General features: G+C 46.0%; 1 protein-coding gene across 1 annotated transcript in view; it reads left to right on the forward strand.

The window, feature by feature from the left end:
* Positions 1–24,259, forward strand: part of LOC6590795 (A disintegrin and metalloproteinase with thrombospondin motifs 8) — a 51,112-nt gene that overhangs the window by 11,184 nt on the left and 15,669 nt on the right. Inside the window, exons 3-5 of the mRNA XM_002015383.2 lie at positions 2,913–3,353; positions 12,959–13,054; positions 24,002–24,131. Coding sequence (XP_002015419.2) covers positions 2,913–3,353; positions 12,959–13,054; positions 24,002–24,131 — 667 coding nt within the window. The remainder of the gene's footprint in view (positions 1–2,912; positions 3,354–12,958; positions 13,055–24,001; positions 24,132–24,259) is intronic.

Genomic DNA, 24,259 nt, shown 5'->3' on the forward strand with positions numbered 1-24,259 from the left:
TTCATTGGTTTCCTCAGGCTCCCCAGGGTTCCCTTTCCAGCTGAGCTCCGTCCCTGGCTCTCTAATCGCCGCGGCTGATCTTGTTCATTGGATGCCGCCTTTTTTGCATAATTCGTAATTGCTGATCGAAGTTTTTCTCTGGCTCATTTGTTTTTAATTGCAATTAATTGGCCACAAGGGCCAGAGCTAAGTGTTGATTGGTGTCTGGGTGTGGTTCCCGTTGCCGTTGCCGGTGCCGTTCCCCACAGCGGGATTTGCATATCGTTTAGCGAGAGCACTGAAGAATATTGGATAATTCGTTGCAGGTGCAAAACTTTCCACATCTTTTGGTTGTGCTGGCCAAGAGCCCTAGTGTCGAACGGTGCATTCAAGACCAAAGATTGCACTCGACTCGATGCAACAATCACAATCTCACTCGAGTGGCAACGAGTGGCTCAACGCGTCATCGTTTTTGTCTGCTGTTTTCCTTTTCCAAGCTTCAGTTTCACTTTCAATGGGCCAACAACGACGACTTCGCCAGTACCGGCCACAGTTGCTTCATTTGCAGCAGCAGCTGGCTGGCTGGCTGGCTGGCAGGCTGGCTGGCTGGCTTGGCTTCGGCTCCTGGCCTCATGTGCGACTGTTGTCTGTGGTCGAAACACGTTCCAAATGAAAGTAAAAACTCTTTGGCATTGTCTGCGTTTGCGTCCCCTGCGTTTGGTTTTCTTCTGGCGTTTGTTCACCTGCCTGCCTTAAATGATGCTTCCAAGTGGAAGCCCACTGCGGAGGTTCGCGTTTCAATTATACAAGAATCATTATGCTGACCGTACCGTTATGGCCAAGAGCAGCGGCATCTCAGCGAACGAGTAGCTGTAGAGTCTTATATCTCGTTTACCTTGTCTGCATCTTCGCTTTTTGTGTCTGCATTCGCCGTCACTTCAGCTCCATTTCTGACTCATTTTGGGCCATTTCGGACAAAATAAATGCAAGAAATTTGGCCAAATTACGGACCGCTTGCAGCCCAGCCAAGAAGTTCGCTGTCTTGGACTTTTGTCATTGCCGGGCCGTGCTGACCGTTTCTTTAAGGAAATATCAGTCCCGCTCTGACCCTGTAACAGATCTGATTATTCGCAGATTGTAGTCGCAGGTGAGATGCAGATTTGGCAGATAAATAAAGCGGGAATGCAGTGGAGATTTGCATAGCTCTGAGCGAGACTCCATTCGGATTGATTGAGTTGGAATTACGCTATAATCACGTTGGAGCTATCTTCGGTCGTACGGCAGGGGAACTACATATGTATCTATAGGATGATTCGTCTCGGACATGAATGAGTATTCATTTAGCAATAATAATTCAATAATTCTCTCAGATTTCCAACAGAAAGGAGAACTATCCTCTTTCAGAATGAGTGCTCTGTGAATGCCAGAGACAATTCATAGGCAATAACAAATGGCCACAAATTAAAAATCCATTAATAACAATATGAAATTAATTTATATTTAATTGCATTTCGCAATTTCGGGAAAACGAGAAACGAGGGGGAACGTCGTGAGTTGCTGCGGACACCGCAACTCTACAGTTATACCCGATACTAAGTCAGTATGGCTCTCCTCCGGCAGACGCCGCGAATATTAAACGACACGACAAAGAGTGCGTTCGAGATAGACGGAAAATCAGTCTGAGCGTGACGTCGGGCGCTGCGTAGCCACTGCAAACTGATTTGTTGCTTTTGGCTATACAAATTATCCGATCTGATATAGATTCCGCAACCAAATTTGGTTACTCTAGCCTTAATAGTCTCTGAGATTTGTGGATGCCTAAGATTTTCGTCCTTTGCGGGGGCGGAAGGGGGTGTGGCGAAATTTTGACACAAAACGGTCAAGGTCCGATATCACAGCAGTGTGGATACAAAATTTGGTTACTCTAGCTCTAAAGGGTTCTGAGATCCTTGAACTCATATTTTGCAATTGGCAAAACCGACCATGAAACCTGTGTGTTAGAGAGAGACAGAGCGAGAAAGAATGAAATTGTTTTCTTGATTCTAGCTATAATAATTATACGATCTGGTTCAGATTTTGCACTCTAGAAGATATAGTCATTCTTCTACGATTTAGTTTTCTCGTATCGTCGAAATTGTGGATGCCACAGATTTTCGCCCTCTGTGGGGGCGGAAGTGGGCGGGGCAAAGCTTTGAAATATTCTTGTAGCAGTGACATATCACAGAAGTCTGGATCCAAAACATCGTTGCTCTAGCTCTTATAGTCTTTGAGCACTAGGCGCTTAAGGGGACGGACAGACGGACGGACGGACAGACAGACATGGCTCAATCGACTCGGCTATTGATTCTGATCAAGAATATATATACTTTATGGGGTCGGAAACCATTCCTTCTGTACGTTACACACATCCATTTTCACCACAAATCTAATATACCCCAATACTCATTTTGAGTATCGGGTATAAAAAGTGTATACGCAAGACGGACAAGATTGTTTTTTTTCAATTTCTGTTTCTGGCGGTTCGCTTGACTCGGAAATACTTAGATATACTGCGAGCACATAAAGCATGTGTGTGACTTTATGAGAAATCTATCAAACAACGCATTGACCCTGACCCAGTTTTTGAAGACGAATACTCAGAGTTTAGCCGAGGCGAGCTCTGGCTCTGGCTCTGGCTTTGGCTTTGGCTTAGTCGTTAATCTCCAGATAGCACTTGAGGGGCGGCCCAATCCAAACACAGGCCGAATAGTCGAATAGCCGAATAAACGCATGAGACCGTTTCAACAACGATCAACAAACACTTGATTATTGCATTGAATTATTGATAATTTTTCAATTAACCATCAAACAATTGCTACAATTTGTTGCCACTGCCCGGGGCACGCATTTTTGTTCACCGAACTCAAGTGTTTTCCTTCTCCTTGTCGTTTCAGCTGCACAAATACATGTCGCCGGAGCAGCTGCAGTCCGTCTTCCACGTGGACAGCCACGACGCTGTGCCCCACTATGAGGTCGTCCAGCTGCTGCACCACGACCACCACCAGCGCCAGCGGCGCAGCATCTCCGACAGCCGTAGGGCGGTCACAGCCCTGCCGCCCCACCACGTGAAAAAGGATCTCAGCAAGAACTCCTATTACAGCGAGCTGAAGCACCAGGCCATGGCCTCGGGGGGCAACCATCTGTCCGGCCTCGATGTCAGTGCCATCCAGTCCCACAACGTCTCCTTCAGCGCCTTCGGACACCACCTGAACCTCACCCTGCGCCCAACCAAGGGCCTCTTCAAGGACACGCCCCATCAGCTGCGGATGTGGAGCGTGGGCAGCGAGCCCAATGCCACCCACGGCCTCGACCTTCAGGAGATACCCAAGGAGGAGGTGAGTCCGAGTTGCATTTCACTCGAAATCTGGGGTTTTCCCATTTGTTTATTTACGCCCGATCGCTTCCATTGGCTTCCATGCCCCCAATAGCTGGCTTGTTGCACACTTCCCCCTCATACGTATTGTATCTTTGTATCTGTCTTTGTGGCACTTTCATTGATTGCATCACGGCGGGCGGGTAACATAAGAAAATGATCACAGTCACTTTTTGCTTTTGTACGTTTTCTGATTTGCCGATTCGCCATACTTCCGCTTGAGGTAGGCAGATTTTTACTCTGTTGTTTCTTTTGTTTTTCCACTCTTTTTTCAAGCTGCGCTTCGTCCAAAGACTTATTTTGTTTTGTTTTGTTTGATTTTCCTTCTCTTCGTTTGCCTCTCTTATGTTTCTTTGGCACTCGTTGCTTTTATTGCCTGTATCTGTATCTGTAGCTGTACCAGTGCCAGTGCCTGCGCCTGTACCCATACTCGTATCTAATCAAAATTAATTGGCCAAGTGATAAAGAGATTAGACGCAGGCCGCGCTTCTTGTGTCTCTACGAAAACTGTTCAGACCGCAAATGCAATTAAATTTATTTGTTATACGTAATTGTGTGAATGAAAAGTGTACACAAGTTTTATTACAAACAAAATGTTACAAATTATCCGCCTAGGAAATCCGCCTAGTCGGGCTCACTGTAGATCTGACTGTATTCCGATTGGCTTTAATCACGTGTGATTTTTGTCCAAGTGTGTTCTAGGAGAATTGAGGAGCTTGAGGAATCAACTTATCAATCAACTCTTATTGTACAGAAGAGGGTATACCATTATCATGTCGTTGATGAGAACCTTAAGTTGTGTACGTAATAGATTTGGATATAAATGACTTCTGAGCAGGTTTCAGTAGGGGGGAACAAATCTCCAGATTAAATTAGATACAGGGTAACTAGACAGGGTATTAATTGGTTGGACGCGTTAAGGTTCTTTCTGCCGTGAAGGTCCTTGAGACGCTTCACGCGAAAGATCTGGATTTCTCTTTCAAACTGTTCCCAACTAAGATCTTTTCAGAAATATATCTGTGTATACATATGTATGTACTTATGGCTAATAGCAGGTGCTTCCACCTACAAGGTGCCATACAAGTCGAATTCGTTCGCAAACATTGGTTTTGAGCCATGAACGTGACTTTCCTGGACTTACGAGTAAAGTTCACTTTCTTTTGGCACCGAAGTACACAGTAATTGTAACACATACTGTAATTGTATTGCAACCCAGTCGTCCATTATTCATGCCAGTGCTGTGGCTGCTGCCTGCTGTGTTGTGGGCGTGTTCCTATGGAGCGCAATCGATACCATTGATCGTACCATTTATTGCCAGTTGGCTTGGAGGGAAAGGGTGGCAGGCGGGGAGAGAGGGCGCAGAGAGAGGAAAGGATAGCACATACAAAATAGTTTTGAATGCAAGACGCAAGACTTCGGAAATGAAAGTGAAATGTCATGTCAGACGACAGCCAAAGCGAAAAAAGAAATGAACCCGCCGACCGAACTCTTGCGGCTGTGGTCTGTTCAGCTTTGGACTTTTTCAAGCTGTTTCAGTTTTCGTACTTTTTGTTGTTTGTGATTTATGTGTGATAATTCAAGTGTTAAGCCTCCGCCGTGAAATGCGGAAAGATTTGTACGATGTTGCTGCCACTTCTTTTTTGGGGATTTGTCTTTGCTTTTAATTAAAACGAATCAAGCTGCAGGAGTATTATTTCAGTATTTGATGCATGTTGGATTGGGCAACCCACGCAAGACCTCTGTTCTCCTCTGAGTATCACTGACTTGGCAATTATTTGTATTTGGGTTTTTTCTTTGCCGTGCTGCACTCAGGCCTCGAACAAATGGCCCCAAGATATAGACCACATAACTACAACAATTTCAATGTTTTCCATGCTGGATTTTTTGGCTCTTTTTTGGTAATGGCGGCACTTTGTCAGAGACCTTCCGAGCACCAGCGAACCGAAAAAATGCCCAAGAAAAACCATTTATTCTAATTTCTGGCATTCTGTTGTGTTTTTTGTCTGTTGGCCATTCATTGCCGGCAAACCGCAAAAGCACACAAAAACGAGGGGGAACGTTGTGAGTTGCTGCGGACACCGCAACTCTACAGTTATACCCGATACTAAGTCAGTGTGGCTCTCCTCCGGCAGACGCCGCTAATATTAAACGACACGACAAAGAGTGCGTGCGAGAGAGACAGAAAATCAGTCTGAGCGTGACGTCGGGCGCTGCGTAGCCACTAAAAATTGATTTCTTGCTTTTGGCTACAAAAATGATCCGATCTGATCCAGATTCGGCAACCGGATAGATATGGTCATTGTCTATGATTCTGCGTTTTTAGTTTACTCGATTTTGCAATATTGTGGATGCAACAGATTTTCGTCCTTTGTGGGGGCGGAAGGGGGTGGGGCGAAATTTTGAGATATACGTTTTATAGTGAGATCTAACAGGAGTGCGGATACCAAATTTGGTTACTCTAGCCTTAATAGTCTCTGAGATTTATGAATATCCCCAGATCTGCATCCTTTGCGGGGGCGGCAGGGGGTGTGGCGAAATTTTGAAACAAACTCGTCTCGGTCCGATATATTAGGAGTGTGGATACCAAATTTGGTTGCTCTAGCTTTTATAGTCTCTGAGATCTAGGCGCTAATGTTTTACTCTAAGCAAAGCCGCCTATGCTACGTGTGTGTTAGAGAGAGACAGGGCGAGAAAAAATGAAATTGTTTTCTTGATGCTGGCTATAATAATAATACGATCCAATTCAGATTCTGCAGTCTAAAAGATATCCTCATTCTCTACGATTCTGCGTTTTTGGTTTTCTCGTATCTTTAAAATTGTGGATGCCACAGATTTTCGCCCTTTGTGGGGGCGGAAGTGGGCGGGGCAAAGTTTTGAAATATTTTTGTAGCAGTGACATATCACAGAAGTCTGGATCCAAAACATCGTTGCTCTAGCTCTTATAGTCTTTGAGCATTAGGCGCTGAAGGGGACGGACAGACGGACAGACGGACGGACGGACAGACGGACAGACGGACAGACGGACAGACAGACATGGCTCAATCGACTCGGCTATTGATGCTGATCAAGAATATATATACTTTATGGGGTCGGAAACGATTCCTTCTGGACGTAACACACATACACTTTTACCACAAATCTAATATACCCCAATACTCATTTTGAGTATCGGGTATAATAATATAACATTGATATCTGGTCCCAAGAACTGACTCAGTTTCTACTTTATTTTGGTCGGAAACGACCTCCGAGTGAGGAAAATTTTGTGTTTGCAGTTTCTGTTGATCGATTCGCAGTAAAAAGTTAATTGCGAAAAAATAATTGAAGACTTTCCGAGAGCAATCTCTTTTTCACTCGAACTCAAAACCAAGCGATTTCGTGCGGAGAAATGTCTCCTGTTGCAGTGTTATATCGAACGAAATCCACCACTGCCTACCCTACCTTCACGTGGTCCCTCCCACACCCACACCCACTTCCACTCCCACTCCTACTCCCACTCCCATTCCCCATCTCCCGCATAACGAGCAACGAAACCAAAAGGCAAACACAAGGCGTTGCCGGGCACTCCCACTGCCGCATTCAATCGATGACTGCGATAGGCCTCGCACAAAGGTCAGCCACAGCCACAGCCACAAAATACCGAAAATAAGGTGGCTTAGATCTCGCTTCCCTTGCCCGGAATGGAAACTGGCAAAAAGGGGAGCGCTCAGTGGAGTAAATGGAGGTAGGAACTGTGCACTGGAAGTTGTGGGAAGAAAATACGTAGGAGAAAGTAGATGGAGAACAGAACCAATAGTGTGGAGTAGGACCCAAAATATGACTGGACCGAAGAAGGAATCCGCTTACCTTGAGATCGCTCAACGAAATCTTCGAAAGGAAGAGCTTACTTCTTACAGCTAAGAGCAGTTTCGAAATATAATCAAGTACAAGGGCTTCTTGAATTCCAAATTAAAGTATTCAGCACGAAGACTTCACTTCATCAAGAGATCGAGAGATTGTCTACTTGTTCCCACAGATCAACATCCCTCGCAGCCCAAACCACAGACGGAAGACAATTGATTTGGGCTTACATGACCGCAAGGTACTCAAGGTAGTCGATACCTATCTCTAGGTGGACCCACAGTGGACTGTGCCCCCTTGGCTTAGGTTTGGCAACCTGCCATTGGGCCCAAGAGTCATACTCAGAGTCAGACTCGGGCTCCGACTCGTAGTCGGATTGTATAGCCTTACAATTACCATAAAGTCGGAGCACAAACGAAAGACTTGGGCAACAAACTCGAGCGCTAAAATCGCAAAAGCGATCCCCAATTCTATCCTGCCTCCCCTGGCACCAGACACCCACCACCAGCGAGTCGCAGCGAATCGAAAGCGAACGAGTTGAGGTTTCCAAATGTACTTTTGATGGCTGGCAATGGCAACCACTCGTAGATTAAGTGCATAATTAAAAAAGGCTTGTGTGTGTAAGTTGCTCCTTAATGAAACTGCAAAGGCATTTGTGGCTGCCCCATGCCACAGCTCCTCTGCTGCTGCAGTTGCACTCAACATGCACGAGTATCGTTGTCATTGCAAAACGGTTCCAACTTGTTGTCGGCGGCGCAGAAGCATGATTAATGAGTTGGCCGATTTGGCCGCTGAATGAATTTGAAATTAGCCCACTCTGGAACTCTTTCCCCCATTCTCTTATTCGCTCTCTCTCTCTCTCTGTCCCTCTCTCTCGCTGTCTCTCTCTGAATGCGCGGGTGATGCAAGTTGCAAAATCAGCAGAAGTGGCAGGGGCAGAAACTGACAAGGAAAGAGAGAGAGGATGGCTGCTTGAGCGGGAAGCATGGGTAACTGGCAGAAAAGACTTTGGAGGCTTAGAAAGCAGTTAAGAGCTAACTGCTCTCTCTCTCTCTCTCTCTCTCTCTCTCTCTCTCTCTGTCTCTCTGTCTCTACCTCTTTCTCTGTTTGTGCGGCTGCGGCTACAATCGGTTGCATAATGCTGCAAGTTGTTGCTGTGGCCTGACATTTTCCCCTCCTTTCGTTGCTTTTGCGGTTGCTCTTGCTGTTGCTCCTGTTATGCTCATGTCGCAGTTATGTTGTTAGCTCTGCGCGGCTTGTTGCTTTGTAGCCAACATCCAGCCTGTTCGCTCCCTTTTGCCTTCCCCATTAGAGGGTTTCAGCCTCATCCAGATATGGGGCTCGTTTGGCGAAAGATCAAAGCGGGATTTTAGGAGGCCTGTTACCCGATTCGCTTGGGCAGTGTGCCAGTGTGGCAGGGACAGACTCCCACAGTCCTCTAGGCATCCAAGAGATCTCAGCTCAGCCAAAGACTCAATGGGATACATAATTGACCGAATAATGGACAAATAATGGGCCGCCCCAGCCTTGGCATTGTATTATATCGGCGTCAAGAGCCGACGCCAAAAAAACAAATAAAGTTTGCCTCGGTGCTGATCTCGAATCGGATATATGTCTGCAGTGCATAATGGTGCGTAATAAACTGGATAACTGCCAAAGCAAATCAGGCAGCCAAACACACACGCATGGCTAAGCTTTGAGGCTCAAATGCGGCCAGTGCGACCAATGCGGCGTATGCGTAACGACGTCAAACAAATCAACAAAAACCGAACGAACGGGAACAGCAAGCCAGCAAACAGCGAACAGACGGCTTGAGCGGAGAAACGCCTACAAGTCGTCTAATGCGTTAATTGCCAGTTAACTTGGCTAATGGCTCGCGGATTTATGGTATGGTGCGGTGCGGTGCGTAGGGGGCGCCCACATTACCGAAAGCAGATCGGTTTCGGCTCCCGACGAATACGCGTACAGTCGGAAAAGTCTTTCCGCCCTGCGCTTTCATTTCACCTTCCGCAGAGGAAAACAATGGGAAATTAGCGCTGTCTTCGGTTAAGGGCCTGGCACTAATGCCTTAACCTTCTTCTCCGCTTTTCGCCTCGCCACAAGAGTTCAGGGGCTAATTTTCACTTTGCCAAGTTCGCTGCTCCGGGTCATTTGTGTCTTTCTTCTGCCAACTATTGCCAACTAATTTGCATAACAAAATGGCTAAGAGCAAGGCAAAAAAATCGAGTATACTCGAAAGCAGCACTCAGGAAGTGGTTCAGTTTCTGGGCTTTTACTTTCATTTTCAGCTTCAGGCGAGGAGTGTTGGGGCTAGAGGAGCTTAAATTGTGTATTTTAAAGGATTGGCGCAGAGGAATGAATGCTGTGTGGATCTCTTAAGGACCAATTATATTCGTAGCCGCTAAAATCGGAGTAGTCCACAACCAAGTTGTCGGCTGTGTAAAACAAATTGGTCGTGAATTGGATATCCTTTTCGAGACCCTATAAATGTCCAGTTCTCTATTACAAGCCTATTTATAGCCAACTCGCCAATAAATTGCTGACCTATATCCATCCGTAGGAAGACCACAGAAGTCCGAACGTGTCTTCAGAGCTGGATGCTGGATGGATGGGGTGGGGGGTATTTTTACGACTATGAGTCTGAACGACAAAGAGCCAGCGGCAGAGAGAGAGAGATGTTTGGGCTCTCATAGAAATATGTACATACTCGTACATTCATACATATGAATACTTTATAGAGTGGGAGATGCTCCAGTGTGCCACAACCATCTGACCACTTTTATTCCAAGGAATTAGAGTAGGTGATTTTTTTTGTCAATAAAGAGCATTCAAACATCAGTCATCATTGGTGAATCACTTCACTTCCATTTGATTCTCCAAGCCGAGGACACCTACTCGCAGCATTCATTCAGAGCTGAGAAAAAACACAGTCTATCATCTATGGGCTTCAATCAGAGTTGAAAGTCTTTCTTTTCTCTTCCGTAACGAGCCACGCAATGAATTATAGGCCTATAGGCAAAACCACTGGCAAAATCCTTGGGATTTTAAATCAACTGAAATGGAAATCAAGTGGGGCGAGAGATTCGGGCCCGCCCAAAGGAAGGAGACATTTCTGCTGGAACCGCCTAATCAGAGCTGAACGATCTACATAATGTCTTGTCGCCATTTTCAATTAAACAATTTACGCCGCCAAGAATGTCAAAAGAGTAAGTGTGAGTGTAGGTTCGATTCAATTGCAATCGAAACGAAGTAGAAAAGTTGAAAAAACCAAACAGAAAAACGCGCGACAGCCAACAGTTCACAATTTGCAAGTCAACTAATTAAAATTGCAGTCGCGAGAGAACAAAATAAGTCAAAATGAGAACAGCAATTGTCAGCACACATGCGGCACACAGCTGGGCAAAGGAAAATGGTCCATGCAAAGTCGAGAGTCAAGAGCAATAAGTGGTGGACTGACAGTTCATAAATATGGCCAAAACACTTGGCCAGGCTCCAAAGAGTTGACAACTCGAGCTGCTTTTTGGTCTCCGCCATCGGCATCGGCACCGGCTCCGACTCGGAATCGGACTCGGATTCGGATTCATGGCAGCCGAAATACGTGAGTCTTGTACAATATGCCACACGTCTACGAGTCGAGTGTATGCGGCGTGGGGGTCGCCACTTGCCACTTGTTGCTTTGAACTTATTTTCCACAAGGTCGTCGTGTCCAACTAGAAAATAGCCAGCATTTGCTGGGCAGCAACAACAAATTAAGCCATAACTGCTTGCTGCACATGAATTTGTTGTTGCCGCTGCGTGTCCACACGCTTTGGCGGTCACTTAACAAGTGCCACGCCCCGTTCTGGACAGCTCAGTAATTCGATCGAAGCGATAAATAATTGCCGCACTCGAGCGCATTACGGGGAAGGCAATAGCGGAATGAATTGAATTCTGGCTACTGGGTCCGAAGGATAAGTGATAAGAAAGAAGACAGGTTGCCTCTTCGCGAAATGTAGCGATGCCTCAATCTCTCCCTCAACACTCCCCCTCCTCATGCGGCAGAGCCTTTACCTGGAGGCGCCCTGGGCCGATAATTCGAATGAGAGATCATCTAGGTACATACGAGTATTAGCGTATCTGAAATAGTTCTGAGGTGTGAGTTACCTCTGGCAAACAAGCGTGTAGATTAATCTGAGTATTTCTTATGCTCGACAGCTCCCATCAGGCGATAGCCACTGCCGCTGCCGCTGCCAAAGGCCACTGGCCAATGGCTCTGACTCTGACATTAACTTTTATTTCGATTTTGGCACTTGACTTACTTTTCCATATGCATTTGCTGCATTTTCTGCTCCATTCAGGCGGCATACGGCGATTAGTAACTGTACTATGCTGCTCTATGCTGAGGGGGCAGTTATGATTTATGTCTGTAATTTGATAGAGTGCCGGCAAGACAAGTTTATGGGGGACCTATGGCGAGTCTGAGTCTGAGTCTGAAACTGAGTCCAATGCCAAATGCTGATGCCGATGTCAAGTGTCAGATTACATTTATTTCGATATTTATTAGAGAACTCAACTGAATGGAACCGACCTGGAACTGGCCCGGCTACGCAGCGGCAATTCATTTAATTAGTTTGGCCGGAGCGCGACTAAAGATAAACCATCGCAATCAAAATTTATGCTAATACTAGACTAATATCCCTGGGGTATGCTCGTTCGACCAGCGATCGACTTGAATGGCAAGCGCACAAAAAATGAAAACACAGAACTTCGATGTCAAAGGATTGGAAAAAACATTTGCAGAATCGAAACCAGAGCAGTTGGCCAAATGTCAAACGCTTAGGCTTTAAGCCTGGCCAGCAGCGCCGTTTTCATGGTCAGTCCGGACTCTAGACTCTGCAACGGCACACACGGCGTATGAGTGACGTGCATGCTGAGGCGTCACATTTTCTGACCACTGGCATTAATCAAAGCTCGGCTAACTGCTGCTCCGGCTGCTGCTGCTACCGCTGCCTACCCCACGCTCCTCGCCAGTTCCCCGTTCCTCCTGCTCACTCTCTTTCTCTCCGTGCCCGGCCAGAGCTGCATTTAATTAAATTTAGCCGCTAACCACGCGTTTTGTCTTGGTCAGCGCCGCTCTGGTCGGCGGCCAACAAACCATACATTTGTTATACGAAAACCCAAAACGAAAACTGCTTTAAGTTTTTCGTTGCGGCCACCTGTGGCAGTCTGGGTCTGAGTGCACAGATTGGTATGCCAGGAATGGCGAGACCTTCAAAAAACTGTTCAAATATCTTAGGCGAGAGTTTACGAATAATAGACTAATCATATTTTTTTACGCTGGAAAGACCTCTTCTTTGAGGAGAAATAAAATGAAATTTATCCGTTAAATTCGCTATCGGCGCATCCTTTCAATAAAACGCAATTTTAAACTGGAACATCCACGTTTAATCGATGGAAATCTCCCACTAATGAAAATGAACAGGACCGACACACACAAGGCAGTCCTCTTGAGGGAGGCCACTTGAGGAAAAGGAGAGATTGCCTGACCGGCCAAAAGGTTTGCTAGGCATACATGAGGTGTCACTTGTAGGGATCGGCGAGCGATCAAGTCTTAGCTCGTAATTAGTCATGTCAGTTCTGAAGTTGAAAATAACATCAGTTCGAAGTTAAAACTCCACTCGGTGAAATCAACACCCATTATTTTCACCAAAATGGTATTCATCATATTGTTTCTCTCTTGTTTTGTAGCACCACAAAGACGAGATTGGTGAAGTGTTCCAGGATGAGCGAAACATGGCAGCGATCTTGATGCGGCGCCACATGGAAACGGGCGACTTGATAATGGTAAGTGTTCTATAAGTGGTCTCTAATCAACAGCCCCCACCCACCCCAACACGCCCCACAAGGTCACACCGCCAGTACGCCGATCCGATCGAGAGACGTGCCGCAGGAATTTCAATTAGCGCAGGCCATTAGGCTTGTTCTTAAGTTGTTCTTGATTCTGCCTCCGATTTGGTTTCGATTCTGTTCTTGTGCTCGTGGGCTCTATTCTGGTCGCACTCGTACTTGTACGTGCTTGTGCTGCTACGTACTTGTTTCTGTTATGACAGACGGCCATTGTTGTGGTCACTTTTGGAGCTGCACTGGACAGCCCGAGCATGTTCGAGCATTACAATTAAACGCCCGCTGGTGTTGGTTGGTGCTCGTTGGTCGGGCATTCAGAACGATGGCGGATAATTTGCGGATTTGGACAATTTCTGCTGATTAAGCATTAATTTATCGCCGCAAAACCGTTCGGTTTGGGCCAATCGGCAGCTGTAGATGTAAATTGCAAACGTCGAAGTCGAATCTGGCAATAGGGGTCTTGGGTCGACTGGCGGGTACCTAGGAATCGCACATCTAAGAGGTGACATTGGATGGTAGATCATAAGCACTGAAGAACCAAACTCCATCGGACATGCTTTATTGGTTCCTTGCTCGCGTATTTATTACTACAGATGTACGTACATATGTACATCCAAATAATCAATTCATTTGAAATTTCTTCAAAAATTTGCCGGGCCGGCTGCAGTCAACCCTTCCCCCCAGCCAAATACACCCGTTTTTTCTAGGACGGAACTGCTGCTGTTGCTGTCGTCGCGCACCTTGAACCCATTTAACAAGAGTGAAAATTGCGATGGCGTATGGGCGATAAGGCCAAGATATATTACACCATAAATGCTCATGTTTCCGAATAAGAACAATCGCATAAAGGTGCCGATAGAGTCACAGAATATCAATCTCTACTATATTTTAAATGAATGGTCTCCGACTCCGACTCCGTCCCCGCCCCCGCCTGATCGGCAATAATTGTTCCTGGCTGAAACGGCTGAAGGTCAGCGTAATATAATTCCCATCGCTGAGAGACATTGTCTTTTATTTTATAGTCCCATTTGTATACCTAATTTTTCCAGTGCTTCTGCTGACGTTCTTTTATGAGAGAATTGGCAATTAACATTTAACCCGAGCGGAAATGAGGACCAGCGATCAGCACAAGCTCTGGCATAGAGGAAGTGGGCCTTAATCGCCGGCCTTTGTGTGGGGGATGTTTTCCTTTATGCGGGGGCGAGAGAACGGATCCATTCCATTTCGGTTATGTGAACCGAAAGAAACCTTTTGAGGCTCCCTGCACGGAGAATTGCACAACTGAATGTCACAATTCAAGCAAATTAATACTCAGACGAACAAACGGGCAGCAAATCATAAAATGACCAACAAATAATTTGACAGACAATAAGGTCAATAGACAACAATCATCGCCAAGCGTCTTCGGGCTTCCCCTTTGCCTTCGCACAGATTTTTCGTTGACTCCTTTTCTTTGACTTTTTGGCTTCGACAGCGTCTGCTTGGATTTCAATTTGTTAAACAAAAGCTGGGTAGGAAAAAAATGTATTTTTGATAATAATTACAGACAGCTAATAAAAGGTCAAACAGCAACTTCTGGCCCGGTCCGACTTGACCGACTTGTTATGGCCAAGTGCGCCAGCCAGATCAGGTTGAAGCCGCTGTTGGCGCTGGCGCTGCCGCAGCACTGGCTGACACACAGAAAAATTCATAAATAATATGTAGAAAATACACAAGCACTCATGTGAGCATGAAAAATGCCTGCTCGCTGACATTTCGAGGTGCAAAAGCCGGTGAAAATGTTTCGCAATTGGCCAAAATGCAGAAAACGCAGCTGGGTCTGGGGTCTGGGGTCTGTGTCAGCAGCTGCTGGCCACCGGCCGCCGGCCGCTAGCCGCTAGCCGCTGTCCGAGCCCGAGCCCGAGCCCCAGCCGGAGCCATAGCCAGAGTCAGACGCCGTCTTCCGGCTTTGATGTGACCTTAAACGGACGGGCCTCAAAACTATCGAGATGCCGTTACCGGCTTGTAATTAACGAGAAACCGTCAGAAGATGTCTTAGGCAGCGACAATTGCGTAATACTTCTGCTTGTTCGATCGTTTGTTCGTTTGTTGGACTACTATTCAAACAATGCCGACAAATAAACTTGCTGCTGCGCAGTGCTGCCCCATTCACTCACCTACGTTTATGGCCATTTAATTAGGCCCGCCGCAAGAGACTTCGTCCAAAAAATGTGCGTCTTACTTAAGGAAATTGTTACCACAGACCAAACTCAAACTCAAACTCAACAGAAGTATTTAAAATATTTTGCGCAAGGCGTTTCAAAAAGCATGATTGAAAATTAGATTTCATTTTCAGATTGGGCACAGATTCTGGAACTCCAGAATATACTTGTGCACCTTAATGAACGATAAGTTCGAGTATAGTTAATCTATCAATTGTGCATCAATCGCAGCCACTGTACGAAAGACTTCAGACACGAACTTGCCTTCAGCGCATTGCAAAGCATTTTCACTGAACACTTCAAATCTCCTACAGTAGTTTTACACGCCCTTGTTGTTGTTGAAACTAACCGAAAGGTACTCGAATTTGATATCGGAAGGAGGTCTGGAGGGAAGGTACAGCAGCCAAAAGTAGACTGAACCTATGAAGAGACCAAGATCGGGCTGAAGACAGCCTCAGATTCTTTCGAGCTTCGGTCAAAACGGTTCCCACAATACGGGACTGTAAACGATGCATCCTCCAACCGAAGGTATTCCATCATCTTGATGGATGTGCAGTGTAGTCTCTGCTGTGTGTGGGAAAAGAGACCCGAAAATAAAACCCGAATTTGATTTATACATGTACATGCCAGAAGTTGAAGGTCGCCGCGAATGCCCTTAGCTGACCTGGACTTGAACATCAGCATGATTCAACTCGATTCACTTGCCGCATCCATTAGCTGAGCCACCCACTGCCAGTCGAGGTAACGTGGCCAATTTTGACCTAATCAATCCTGACATTGACTCAAAATCCCCGAAGAGTGTGGCACCACGAAAACAAAAGAGAAACACTTACAGGCGAATATTGCCCGTAGTATCATGGTCAATTATACACGGGTACAGCGGAGTCCCCAAATGGCTTGTAACGAAAAACTGATGACAATTACTTCGGGGGCATGGCTCTTGGCTAGCTATTTTGGCTAATTAAAGGAGCCAGCACCGAACAAACTATAATTCCGGCTTTTCTGGCACACCATCTTGTGAGCTCTTTCGGGTACCTCGAATAAATAAAGCATCTGTTTTCTGTAACCCAGCTTGATTAATGCTAATTGCGATGCTAGGCGATGCGGTGCGTGTGGCTGATGAATGCGATGTTTGACGAGTATCTGATGTCTGCCTCTTGTCTGCTAATCACACTGTGCTCAGAAGAATTTGGCCCTGAAATGCACTTCGGCCAAGGGGCCCTTTCACAGGTGGCGTACCGGAGCGCTTATGCAATTGTCAGTTGAGGCACCTCAGATAGGCATCTACCTATTAATGAGCTTTCGAAATTTCTTCGGGTTGCTTGCGCCCCAGGTAAAAGAAGGTCTTCTGTGCAGTTCGATTTTTGATTGAAGTTTGGGCTTAAGTGCGACGTAAAGATTGGTTTACACACACTCAGTGCGAGGAGAGAGTACTTATCCTTTTATTCTGCTGTCCTGAGCTGCAGATGTTTGAGCATCCCTCAGCTGCCACTCCCAGCGATGCGCTGCTCTTTTTTAGACCATTTGACATTTGACATTTGGCCACCGATTGCCAACGATTGAAATATCATGTACTGTACTGCCATTTGAGCAAACAGGCATGGCAACAGTAGGGACAACACGTAGAACTATTGGGGAGCTGGCAGCAGCTCGGGAGGCGACATTTGGAATCGGCTGGCAGCGCTTGGGCCGACTCTATTAGACAGCATTCGCAGTCGTCATCATTAAGCAACATTCATGTCCAAAGTGCCAAACGAGTTTCTATCCGAGGTATCTTGCGGTAGCTTCTTCGGCTTGGGGTATTCTCACCTTCCCAGCTCAGCTCAGCTCAGCTCAGCTCCCAGCTAATTGCTGGCCTTGATATTTACACAGAGTGTTGAGTGTTCGCTGGCGAGTGTGTCTGTGCGATAGTTGATCTTCTTGAATGGAAATTCTGTATTAATACTAATACTGTAGCTGTCTGACCGCTGATTTGGCCGATTTGATTTGCATTAGCTTCGGGCAGCCGGTCCAAGTGTTAGGCCTGCGCAATTTATGGGATTTTTGCGGCCATCCTGATATTCAGGCGGGGAAGCCTCTAATCGTCAATTGAGAACATCAATTTATGGGACGATGGCATTTTCAAATGTTACTAAAGCTGATGGCTATGTCCGCGGCCACTGTTTTTGACTCTCGGTTGATTACAACTCAAAGAGCTGCTCGTGTGTTCCAGCAATTGGTGCGACTCGGGGCAGCGGTTTCTGGAAATTAATGTAAAATAGTTTTGCAAAACGCTGTTCCCTGCCCCGCCCTGGACATACTGGACATACCATGTGGACGACACAACCCCCACTGACGAGTTTGGCTGCTCGAGTTGCTCAAGTCTTACGGGTTTCGATGTTGGTTACCCGATAGCCGCAAGGAACGCGGCTCACTTGTCCGAAAGGAAAGGAAAATGTAATAAAACTGAAACTAAATCGAGTCGACATAACAACGAGCGTGTTACCAATATTCATAAGTCCGAGGCAGCAGCCCGACGATTTCAGTTGGCCGCTCACATGCAGATTTCGGATCCCAAGAGGTTTCCCCCGGGTCCAGCCAACTTTTAGAGATGAGAGCGTGACACGAAAGCTGTCGTGCTCACTCCACTCCGTCAACTCTATTGGCAATGTGCGTACGCACAGCTCGGACGAACAGCGGCCAGCAAATCGCTTTTCAATTATGCCCGGCTCCGTTCATACTCGTATTATTTAATCGAACGCCACGTTTATTTTGGGGCAGTGGCTGCAATTTCCTCGCGGAAAATGTTTTTTAATTGGTGCCACTTGGTGTGGCAAGCACCAGGCGATAGCAGCATTGCAGGCGGGTGCTGTTCCGAGACTTTGCTGCATGCTGCATATTAATAAGCGGCCATATCGGTTACGTCAGGGCATTCACAAACACATCGCAGATCACATAAGCCGATTAATGTCAGGGGACAGGGGCTGCCGAGCACGGTCCTGAAATTTTCACGCTTTAGATAACCAAATTTGGGGCACAAGTGGTGCCGGGGACGGAGACGGGGACGGGAACGGGGTGTAGCCACCCAATTCAATTTGGAGGAATGGCGATCCAATTTCAATTAAGCGGATCAATGGATATCATTAATCATTTGAGGGGAGCAACGAAATGGAAGATACTTCTGGGTTCAGTCTCAGTTTTACTAACCCCAGCCAACTAAACGCCAACTAAACGCCAACTAAATGCCAACTAAATGCCAACTGTATGCCAAAATGTCGCACACCCTTGAGAATAACCTTGAGAGGCCTTCACTTTTGAGAAACTTCTAAGTGCAAGGACAACCTGCAGTCGGACAGCAGTCCACCAGTCAATCTACATGCTGATGCTGACTCCACTTGACTCCGACATGCGACTCGAGCTTCATTAGGCCATACGCCCATACGCCCATACGCCCGGCTGGCTACCCAGCCACCTCAGGCATCTCAGCCACCGATCCATCGAACCACTCGTGTGCGTTTGTAAGTATCTGGAGCTATTGGAGCGGCAACTTGAAAGCGCACTTTGACTTGTCTCCAGTTCGCATTGAACTTGTTGGCAGCGCCACACGAGGCATCAGAACAAATTACGCGTATACCGAAAAAAAGAGGCAAGAACCAAAGTGCGTTCTAGTGGCAGATACATTTTGTGAGCAAATTAATTTTGATTGCTTTTGACTGCATTCGGCTGGGAGCCGCTGTGTGGGCCAGGTTCTTAGAGCTCCGCCTGGGGCTCAGACTGACCATGGGCGGTGGCCACTGCTGTTCTGCTGCTTTTTGATTCTTTTATAAATATTCATTGACCACAGATACCCATACAGATACCCATACAGATACCCATACAGATACAGGCACGGACACAGGTACAGATGCCAATACAGTTGCTGAATCCGTATGGAGCCGAGTGGGTTTCTGCCTGAAGGTGGGCTCGGAATATTTTTAACGAGCTGCTTTATGTAAACAAACTGTTAACACAGTTGGGGCACCCGTGGCAGGTCTCTCTCTCTATCTCTATCTCTATCTCTATCTCTATCTCTGTGTGTCTGTCTGTCTCTATGTCCCGCGATATGGGTATTAGTGCCTGTTCTTGTTCTCATTGTTGACGCCGTAGTTTATGGCTACATGCAATCGCATTGAACAGCGATCTTAAGAGCCGATTAGATCTAACCTTGACCAAGATGATAGCCAACAAAAAAGACAACAACCAACAAAACACCTCAACTGATATTTTTTCTTACGCATTTTCATTGATGCCGCCGTGACAAGATCAGCATCTGAAAGACCAGAATTTACGAATATTTCCACAAATCAAGGCTTTCGACTGCCGAACTATGTTTTCATATAAATGGTGTCTAATTCGTGCATACAGTAAATCCTTTGGAATGTGTTTTATTTGCATTTGAATCGGAGTTGTATAAATAATGAAAACCAAAATATCAAATATCCAATATCAAATAGCAGAGCTTAAGTCTACGGGCAATTCGTACATTTATTCAAAACGTAAAATTGTTAGTCCCAAAAACCAATTATAGACATTAAGAAAATGAATTAAGGAAAAACGCAGGCAACTCAATTCAGTTTAACACCATTTTCAACAACAGCCATTCGTCAGACGCCTTCTATTTCAATTAATATTCATTTTCTGACGTCTCCCGGCATTTATGACCCGCTGTGGCAGTGGTAGTGGCAAGTGGCAAGTGGCAAGTGGCAGGCAACTCTTGGCAACACCAACACCAGCCACGATAACCTCAACAAACCGCAATAGTCATGACTATAATGACGACTCTGACTGCGACTCCTTCCCCTGGCCTCGCGTCGGGCCACCGTTCGTGTCATGAATTTGCACAAATTATGCTAATTTCCCAAAATTACAAACCACAAAGTGATTTTTCTATTGCCATTTCTGTGGTTGCTGCTGCTGGAGTCTGGGCTCTGGTGTCTACCGAGTTCGGATATTTGCACATTTGAGCGCTTCGACGCTCTGGGCAGAGAGGAAACAGCAGCAGCAGCAGCGAGCGCCGCAAAGCCCGAAAAACAAATACCAAAAGGTGATAATTTTGATTGTAAGTAAATTTTTGGTTCACTGAACTCTTTGTGGCGTGTCACATTGTGCAATCTCTGCTCGTTTTTAGCCCCGATGGTTGAACCGAAATGTTGTAGAATAATTTATATTTGATTGGGAAAAAACGGCAGACAACAAATCCTAATGAAAATATCATCACAAATCAATCAAATTCACCGCCATTCGATCGCAATCCGTGGGCGTTTCTGCAAGTGTCAATCTCACTCAAACAGTATCTATCTGTATCTGACAGATACGCGCACTTGTCCGGGGTGTACGAAAGGTTGGCTGCTGAAACAAAACCTAGAAATCACTCGGCAACGTAATACCCACACCGGTCCTCCTCATCTTGATATAACAATCGAGTCGGGTCGGGGGTGATTACATAAATAAGACAACTCCGACAACTTTATTTTGGGGCCAGCCGATGGCAAAGCATCGAGAGCCACCCGACAGCCGCGAAGCCATCTGCAGAGTGTAAGCTGCGTGATTTGAAAGCAATTCGCAGCTTCCCCCCACCCATCTCCCTCACTCTCCCGCAATCACCTGTTGGCTTTCCCCATCATTCGAGATTTGGCCTGCAGCACTTGCACTTACCGAGGGGCTGGATAGTGGCATTCAATTGCGATCCACCTTTGGTCATGACTCATGAGTAATCTACACAGAGCTGGGTATGAGGGAGAGAACTTCTGCAACCAATGTTGGGAAACGCGAGTACACTCTTGGTTTAATCAATCCACTAGGAAATCCCCATCCACTTGAAGTTTAATTGCAAAATCACTTCCTATTGGCCTGAACAGATATGCCTGCATATAGCAGATCTCTCGCAGTCGCTTTCAATTACCCAAGAGAGAGTGTGTTCACGGGTGTGTTCCGTCACAATTAAAAGCCAATTACTTAGCCGAACTCTCAACGCTTGGCGCCCGGCGAAGGAATCGGGTCGGGAATAGGAAGGGGTAATTTATTAATGGACTTTTCGCATAAATTGCGTTCAAGGCAGCTGGGCAACAAGGCAACAAGGCAACAGGCATTTGAAAATTAGAGCCTGCCTCATTTTGGCAATTACATAACGTTCCACGTTCCACGTACCGCGTACCAACCAGAACTCTGACGGCGGGACAAACTCAGGCCGAGTGAAAAAGCGTTGAGTAAGTCGGAGAAAAATAAAGCATACGCCCAAACACTTCAGCTGGCGGTTGTTTTTCTGTTTCTGTTTTTGCACTTGTTGGTGGAAATGCGGAAAACAAAAACAAAACCAAAAGAAAACACGAAACACGAAAAATTTGCTAGCCAGCATTAGGCCAATTGCCACATGCCGAGAAAACTTGCAGCCAGCCGCATAAATTAAAAGATCTGCCAAATGCCAAATAAAACTGAAATAAACTTAAAAATAATTGCGAGCAGTGTTGCCCAAGACAGAATTAATGCGAAAATTAAGAGTTACTTATTGCTACACACTTATGAATGTTACGGCGATATGCTAGTAAGTAGACGGTACTAGGATGCTGGCCTCCACAGGTCTGTCTATTTGTATGCAGAGTTGAAATGAATTTTCCTACTCCTACGCACAACAAGTGGCCTCTTGCAGGACAAGGAAGGCAATCCTTTCGTTCCGGCTCGCTGTCAATGTGAAGGCCGGAGCTGCTTCTCGCACATTGATCATACGCACTGTGTGCCAACAGCCATTCAAGTGTCGCCAGCTCAAATATTTATCATAATTCAAGTTCCCAACGAGGCTCCAACTGCATTCAAGTTGAAGAGTTTGTAGCCGTTGGGTTGTATAGGTTTCGCACCGCTCGGTTTGGCCCGGCCCGGCCCGGTTCGGCATGGCCTGGCCTGGACTGGCCTGGACTGGCTCATGTCATCAATGGCAATTTGTGGCCTGCAATTTGTTTGCGGCACAAGTTGCTGTTGAGCTGTCGCCGTTGTTGACATTTAGCTGCAGCCGCGGTTGCGGGACATTGAACTTTGCCGTTTTGTATTTTATAGTCAAATATACATACATATATTGAGAGCGAAGTCGAATCATTGTGTGCCTGATTAGCCATTTTTGGGCCCAAACTTGCTTAAAAGATGTAGGGTGCACACCTAGCACTGTATCCCAACACCAGTCATCAAAGTGTATCTTTATCTAAAGCTGACTCAGCTCAGTTCTCAGGTAGCTCTCACTTCCACTTCCTTTTGTATCTGGCACGATCTCAGCTGGGGGCAACATCTCGCAGCAGCTCTAGTTCATAGCTAATGCTTTAATTATAGCATGTAGAGATTATTTCCAAGATTTAATTGGACCACCTCGTACCGAGTGGGTGCCAATGGTCGCTGGGCCTCTGGCAAATCGATGATTGATAAACAAAAAGCCAATTAAAGCTGAAATAAACTCATAAGCAAATTGAATCGAAGGCATTCGGGTGTCCAAACAAGTAGCTAACCTTTTTCAAGGTCTGTCTCCGTCTTTGTCTACTTATGCATATGTACGTGTACGTGTACGTGTACGTGTACGTGTATATATTGCCGTCTGGCTTACTCTGTTACCCTCTACTAATCATTGCAATTACAGAGGCGATAAAACCGAACCCGAGAACTCAAAGAGTGTGGATACATTTCTTATCGACGATCGCAGATTATTTGCATAAAATGTGCAACTATGCAAATTGCAGCTAATTTTTATGACTTGGCCAAAGTCATTCAAAGCCAACTCATATTCATATTGGCGTTCATATGCACTCGTACCTCTATGGGCACTACGGAGCAAGAATGCTGAGCGAAATAAGTGTAATAAATTATTTATACGGCGCTTACTTGTCAATGTCTAACTGCTGGCCCAAAATGGATTCGATATTGCGATTTCTTTGACAAATTTGAATGAAACGTACATATGTACTTAACGTACTTAAACCAAAGATACATAATATGATTTTTGGGTGGATACAAAAACCATATATACTGAATTCCAAAGGAAGGTGGATACAGCTATTTATATTGCATCTACATATTCACACATATTTATGGCCGATGCTCAAAGAAGGCTATGGGCATATTAGATTTGTGGTGGAAGTGGATGCGTGCAACACCTAGAGGCAAACGTTTCTGACCCCATAAAGTATTTATATTCTTGATCAGCATCAATAGTCGCGTCGATATAGCCATGTCCGTCTGTCCATCGTTTTTGACGCCTAGTGCTCAGAGACTATAAGAGATGTCCCTCCTGTGATGTTAAAAAAAAACCAAATTCGTTTCAATACCCCCTTCCGGCCCCACCAAGCACGTAAATCTGTGGCATCAACAATTCCAAAGATACGAGAAAGACAAAAAACCCAGAATCATAGAGAATGAAACTACCCACCAGATTGCCGCATCTATGATCCAGACCATCGGATCAAATCTTATAATCGACATATAAAATATGTTGTGTAAAGATGTACATATATACTGATTGAATACCGCTGCCCTTGCCGCGCCTCACAACGTTTCCGCTTTGAATTATACATATGTATGTATATATGTACATATGTGTATCTAAAGCCTTACAAGTATCATTGATTGGACTAATTCCCTGATTTATTCGCCATGTTCGTTACTGATCACATTTTCCCCAATCTGTCGTTTTCAGGAGGGCAGCATCGGTCACGACCTGGTGATTAAGCCCTTGCCGCACGAGCTCAGTCCCAGCCAGGAGGAGGCCCACCACATTGTGTACAAGCGCGAGGCGAGCGCAGCAGAAGATCAACTGAGTGACTTCGGTAAGTCTGGGTGATGGATGGTTCCTGGGGCAGCATTGACCCGAGCCCCTGTGTGGCACACTGCACACTGTACATTCTTAATGGGCGCATTGACCCATGGAAGCCGTAGCAGCCATAGAAGCACTCCG

This window comes from Drosophila persimilis, unplaced genomic scaffold, assembly GCF_003286085.1.
Source record: "Drosophila persimilis strain 14011-0111.01,24,50 unplaced genomic scaffold, DperRS2 tig00000002-arrow-pilon, whole genome shotgun sequence".
NCBI classification, from domain to species: Eukaryota; Metazoa; Arthropoda; class Insecta; order Diptera; family Drosophilidae; genus Drosophila; species Drosophila persimilis.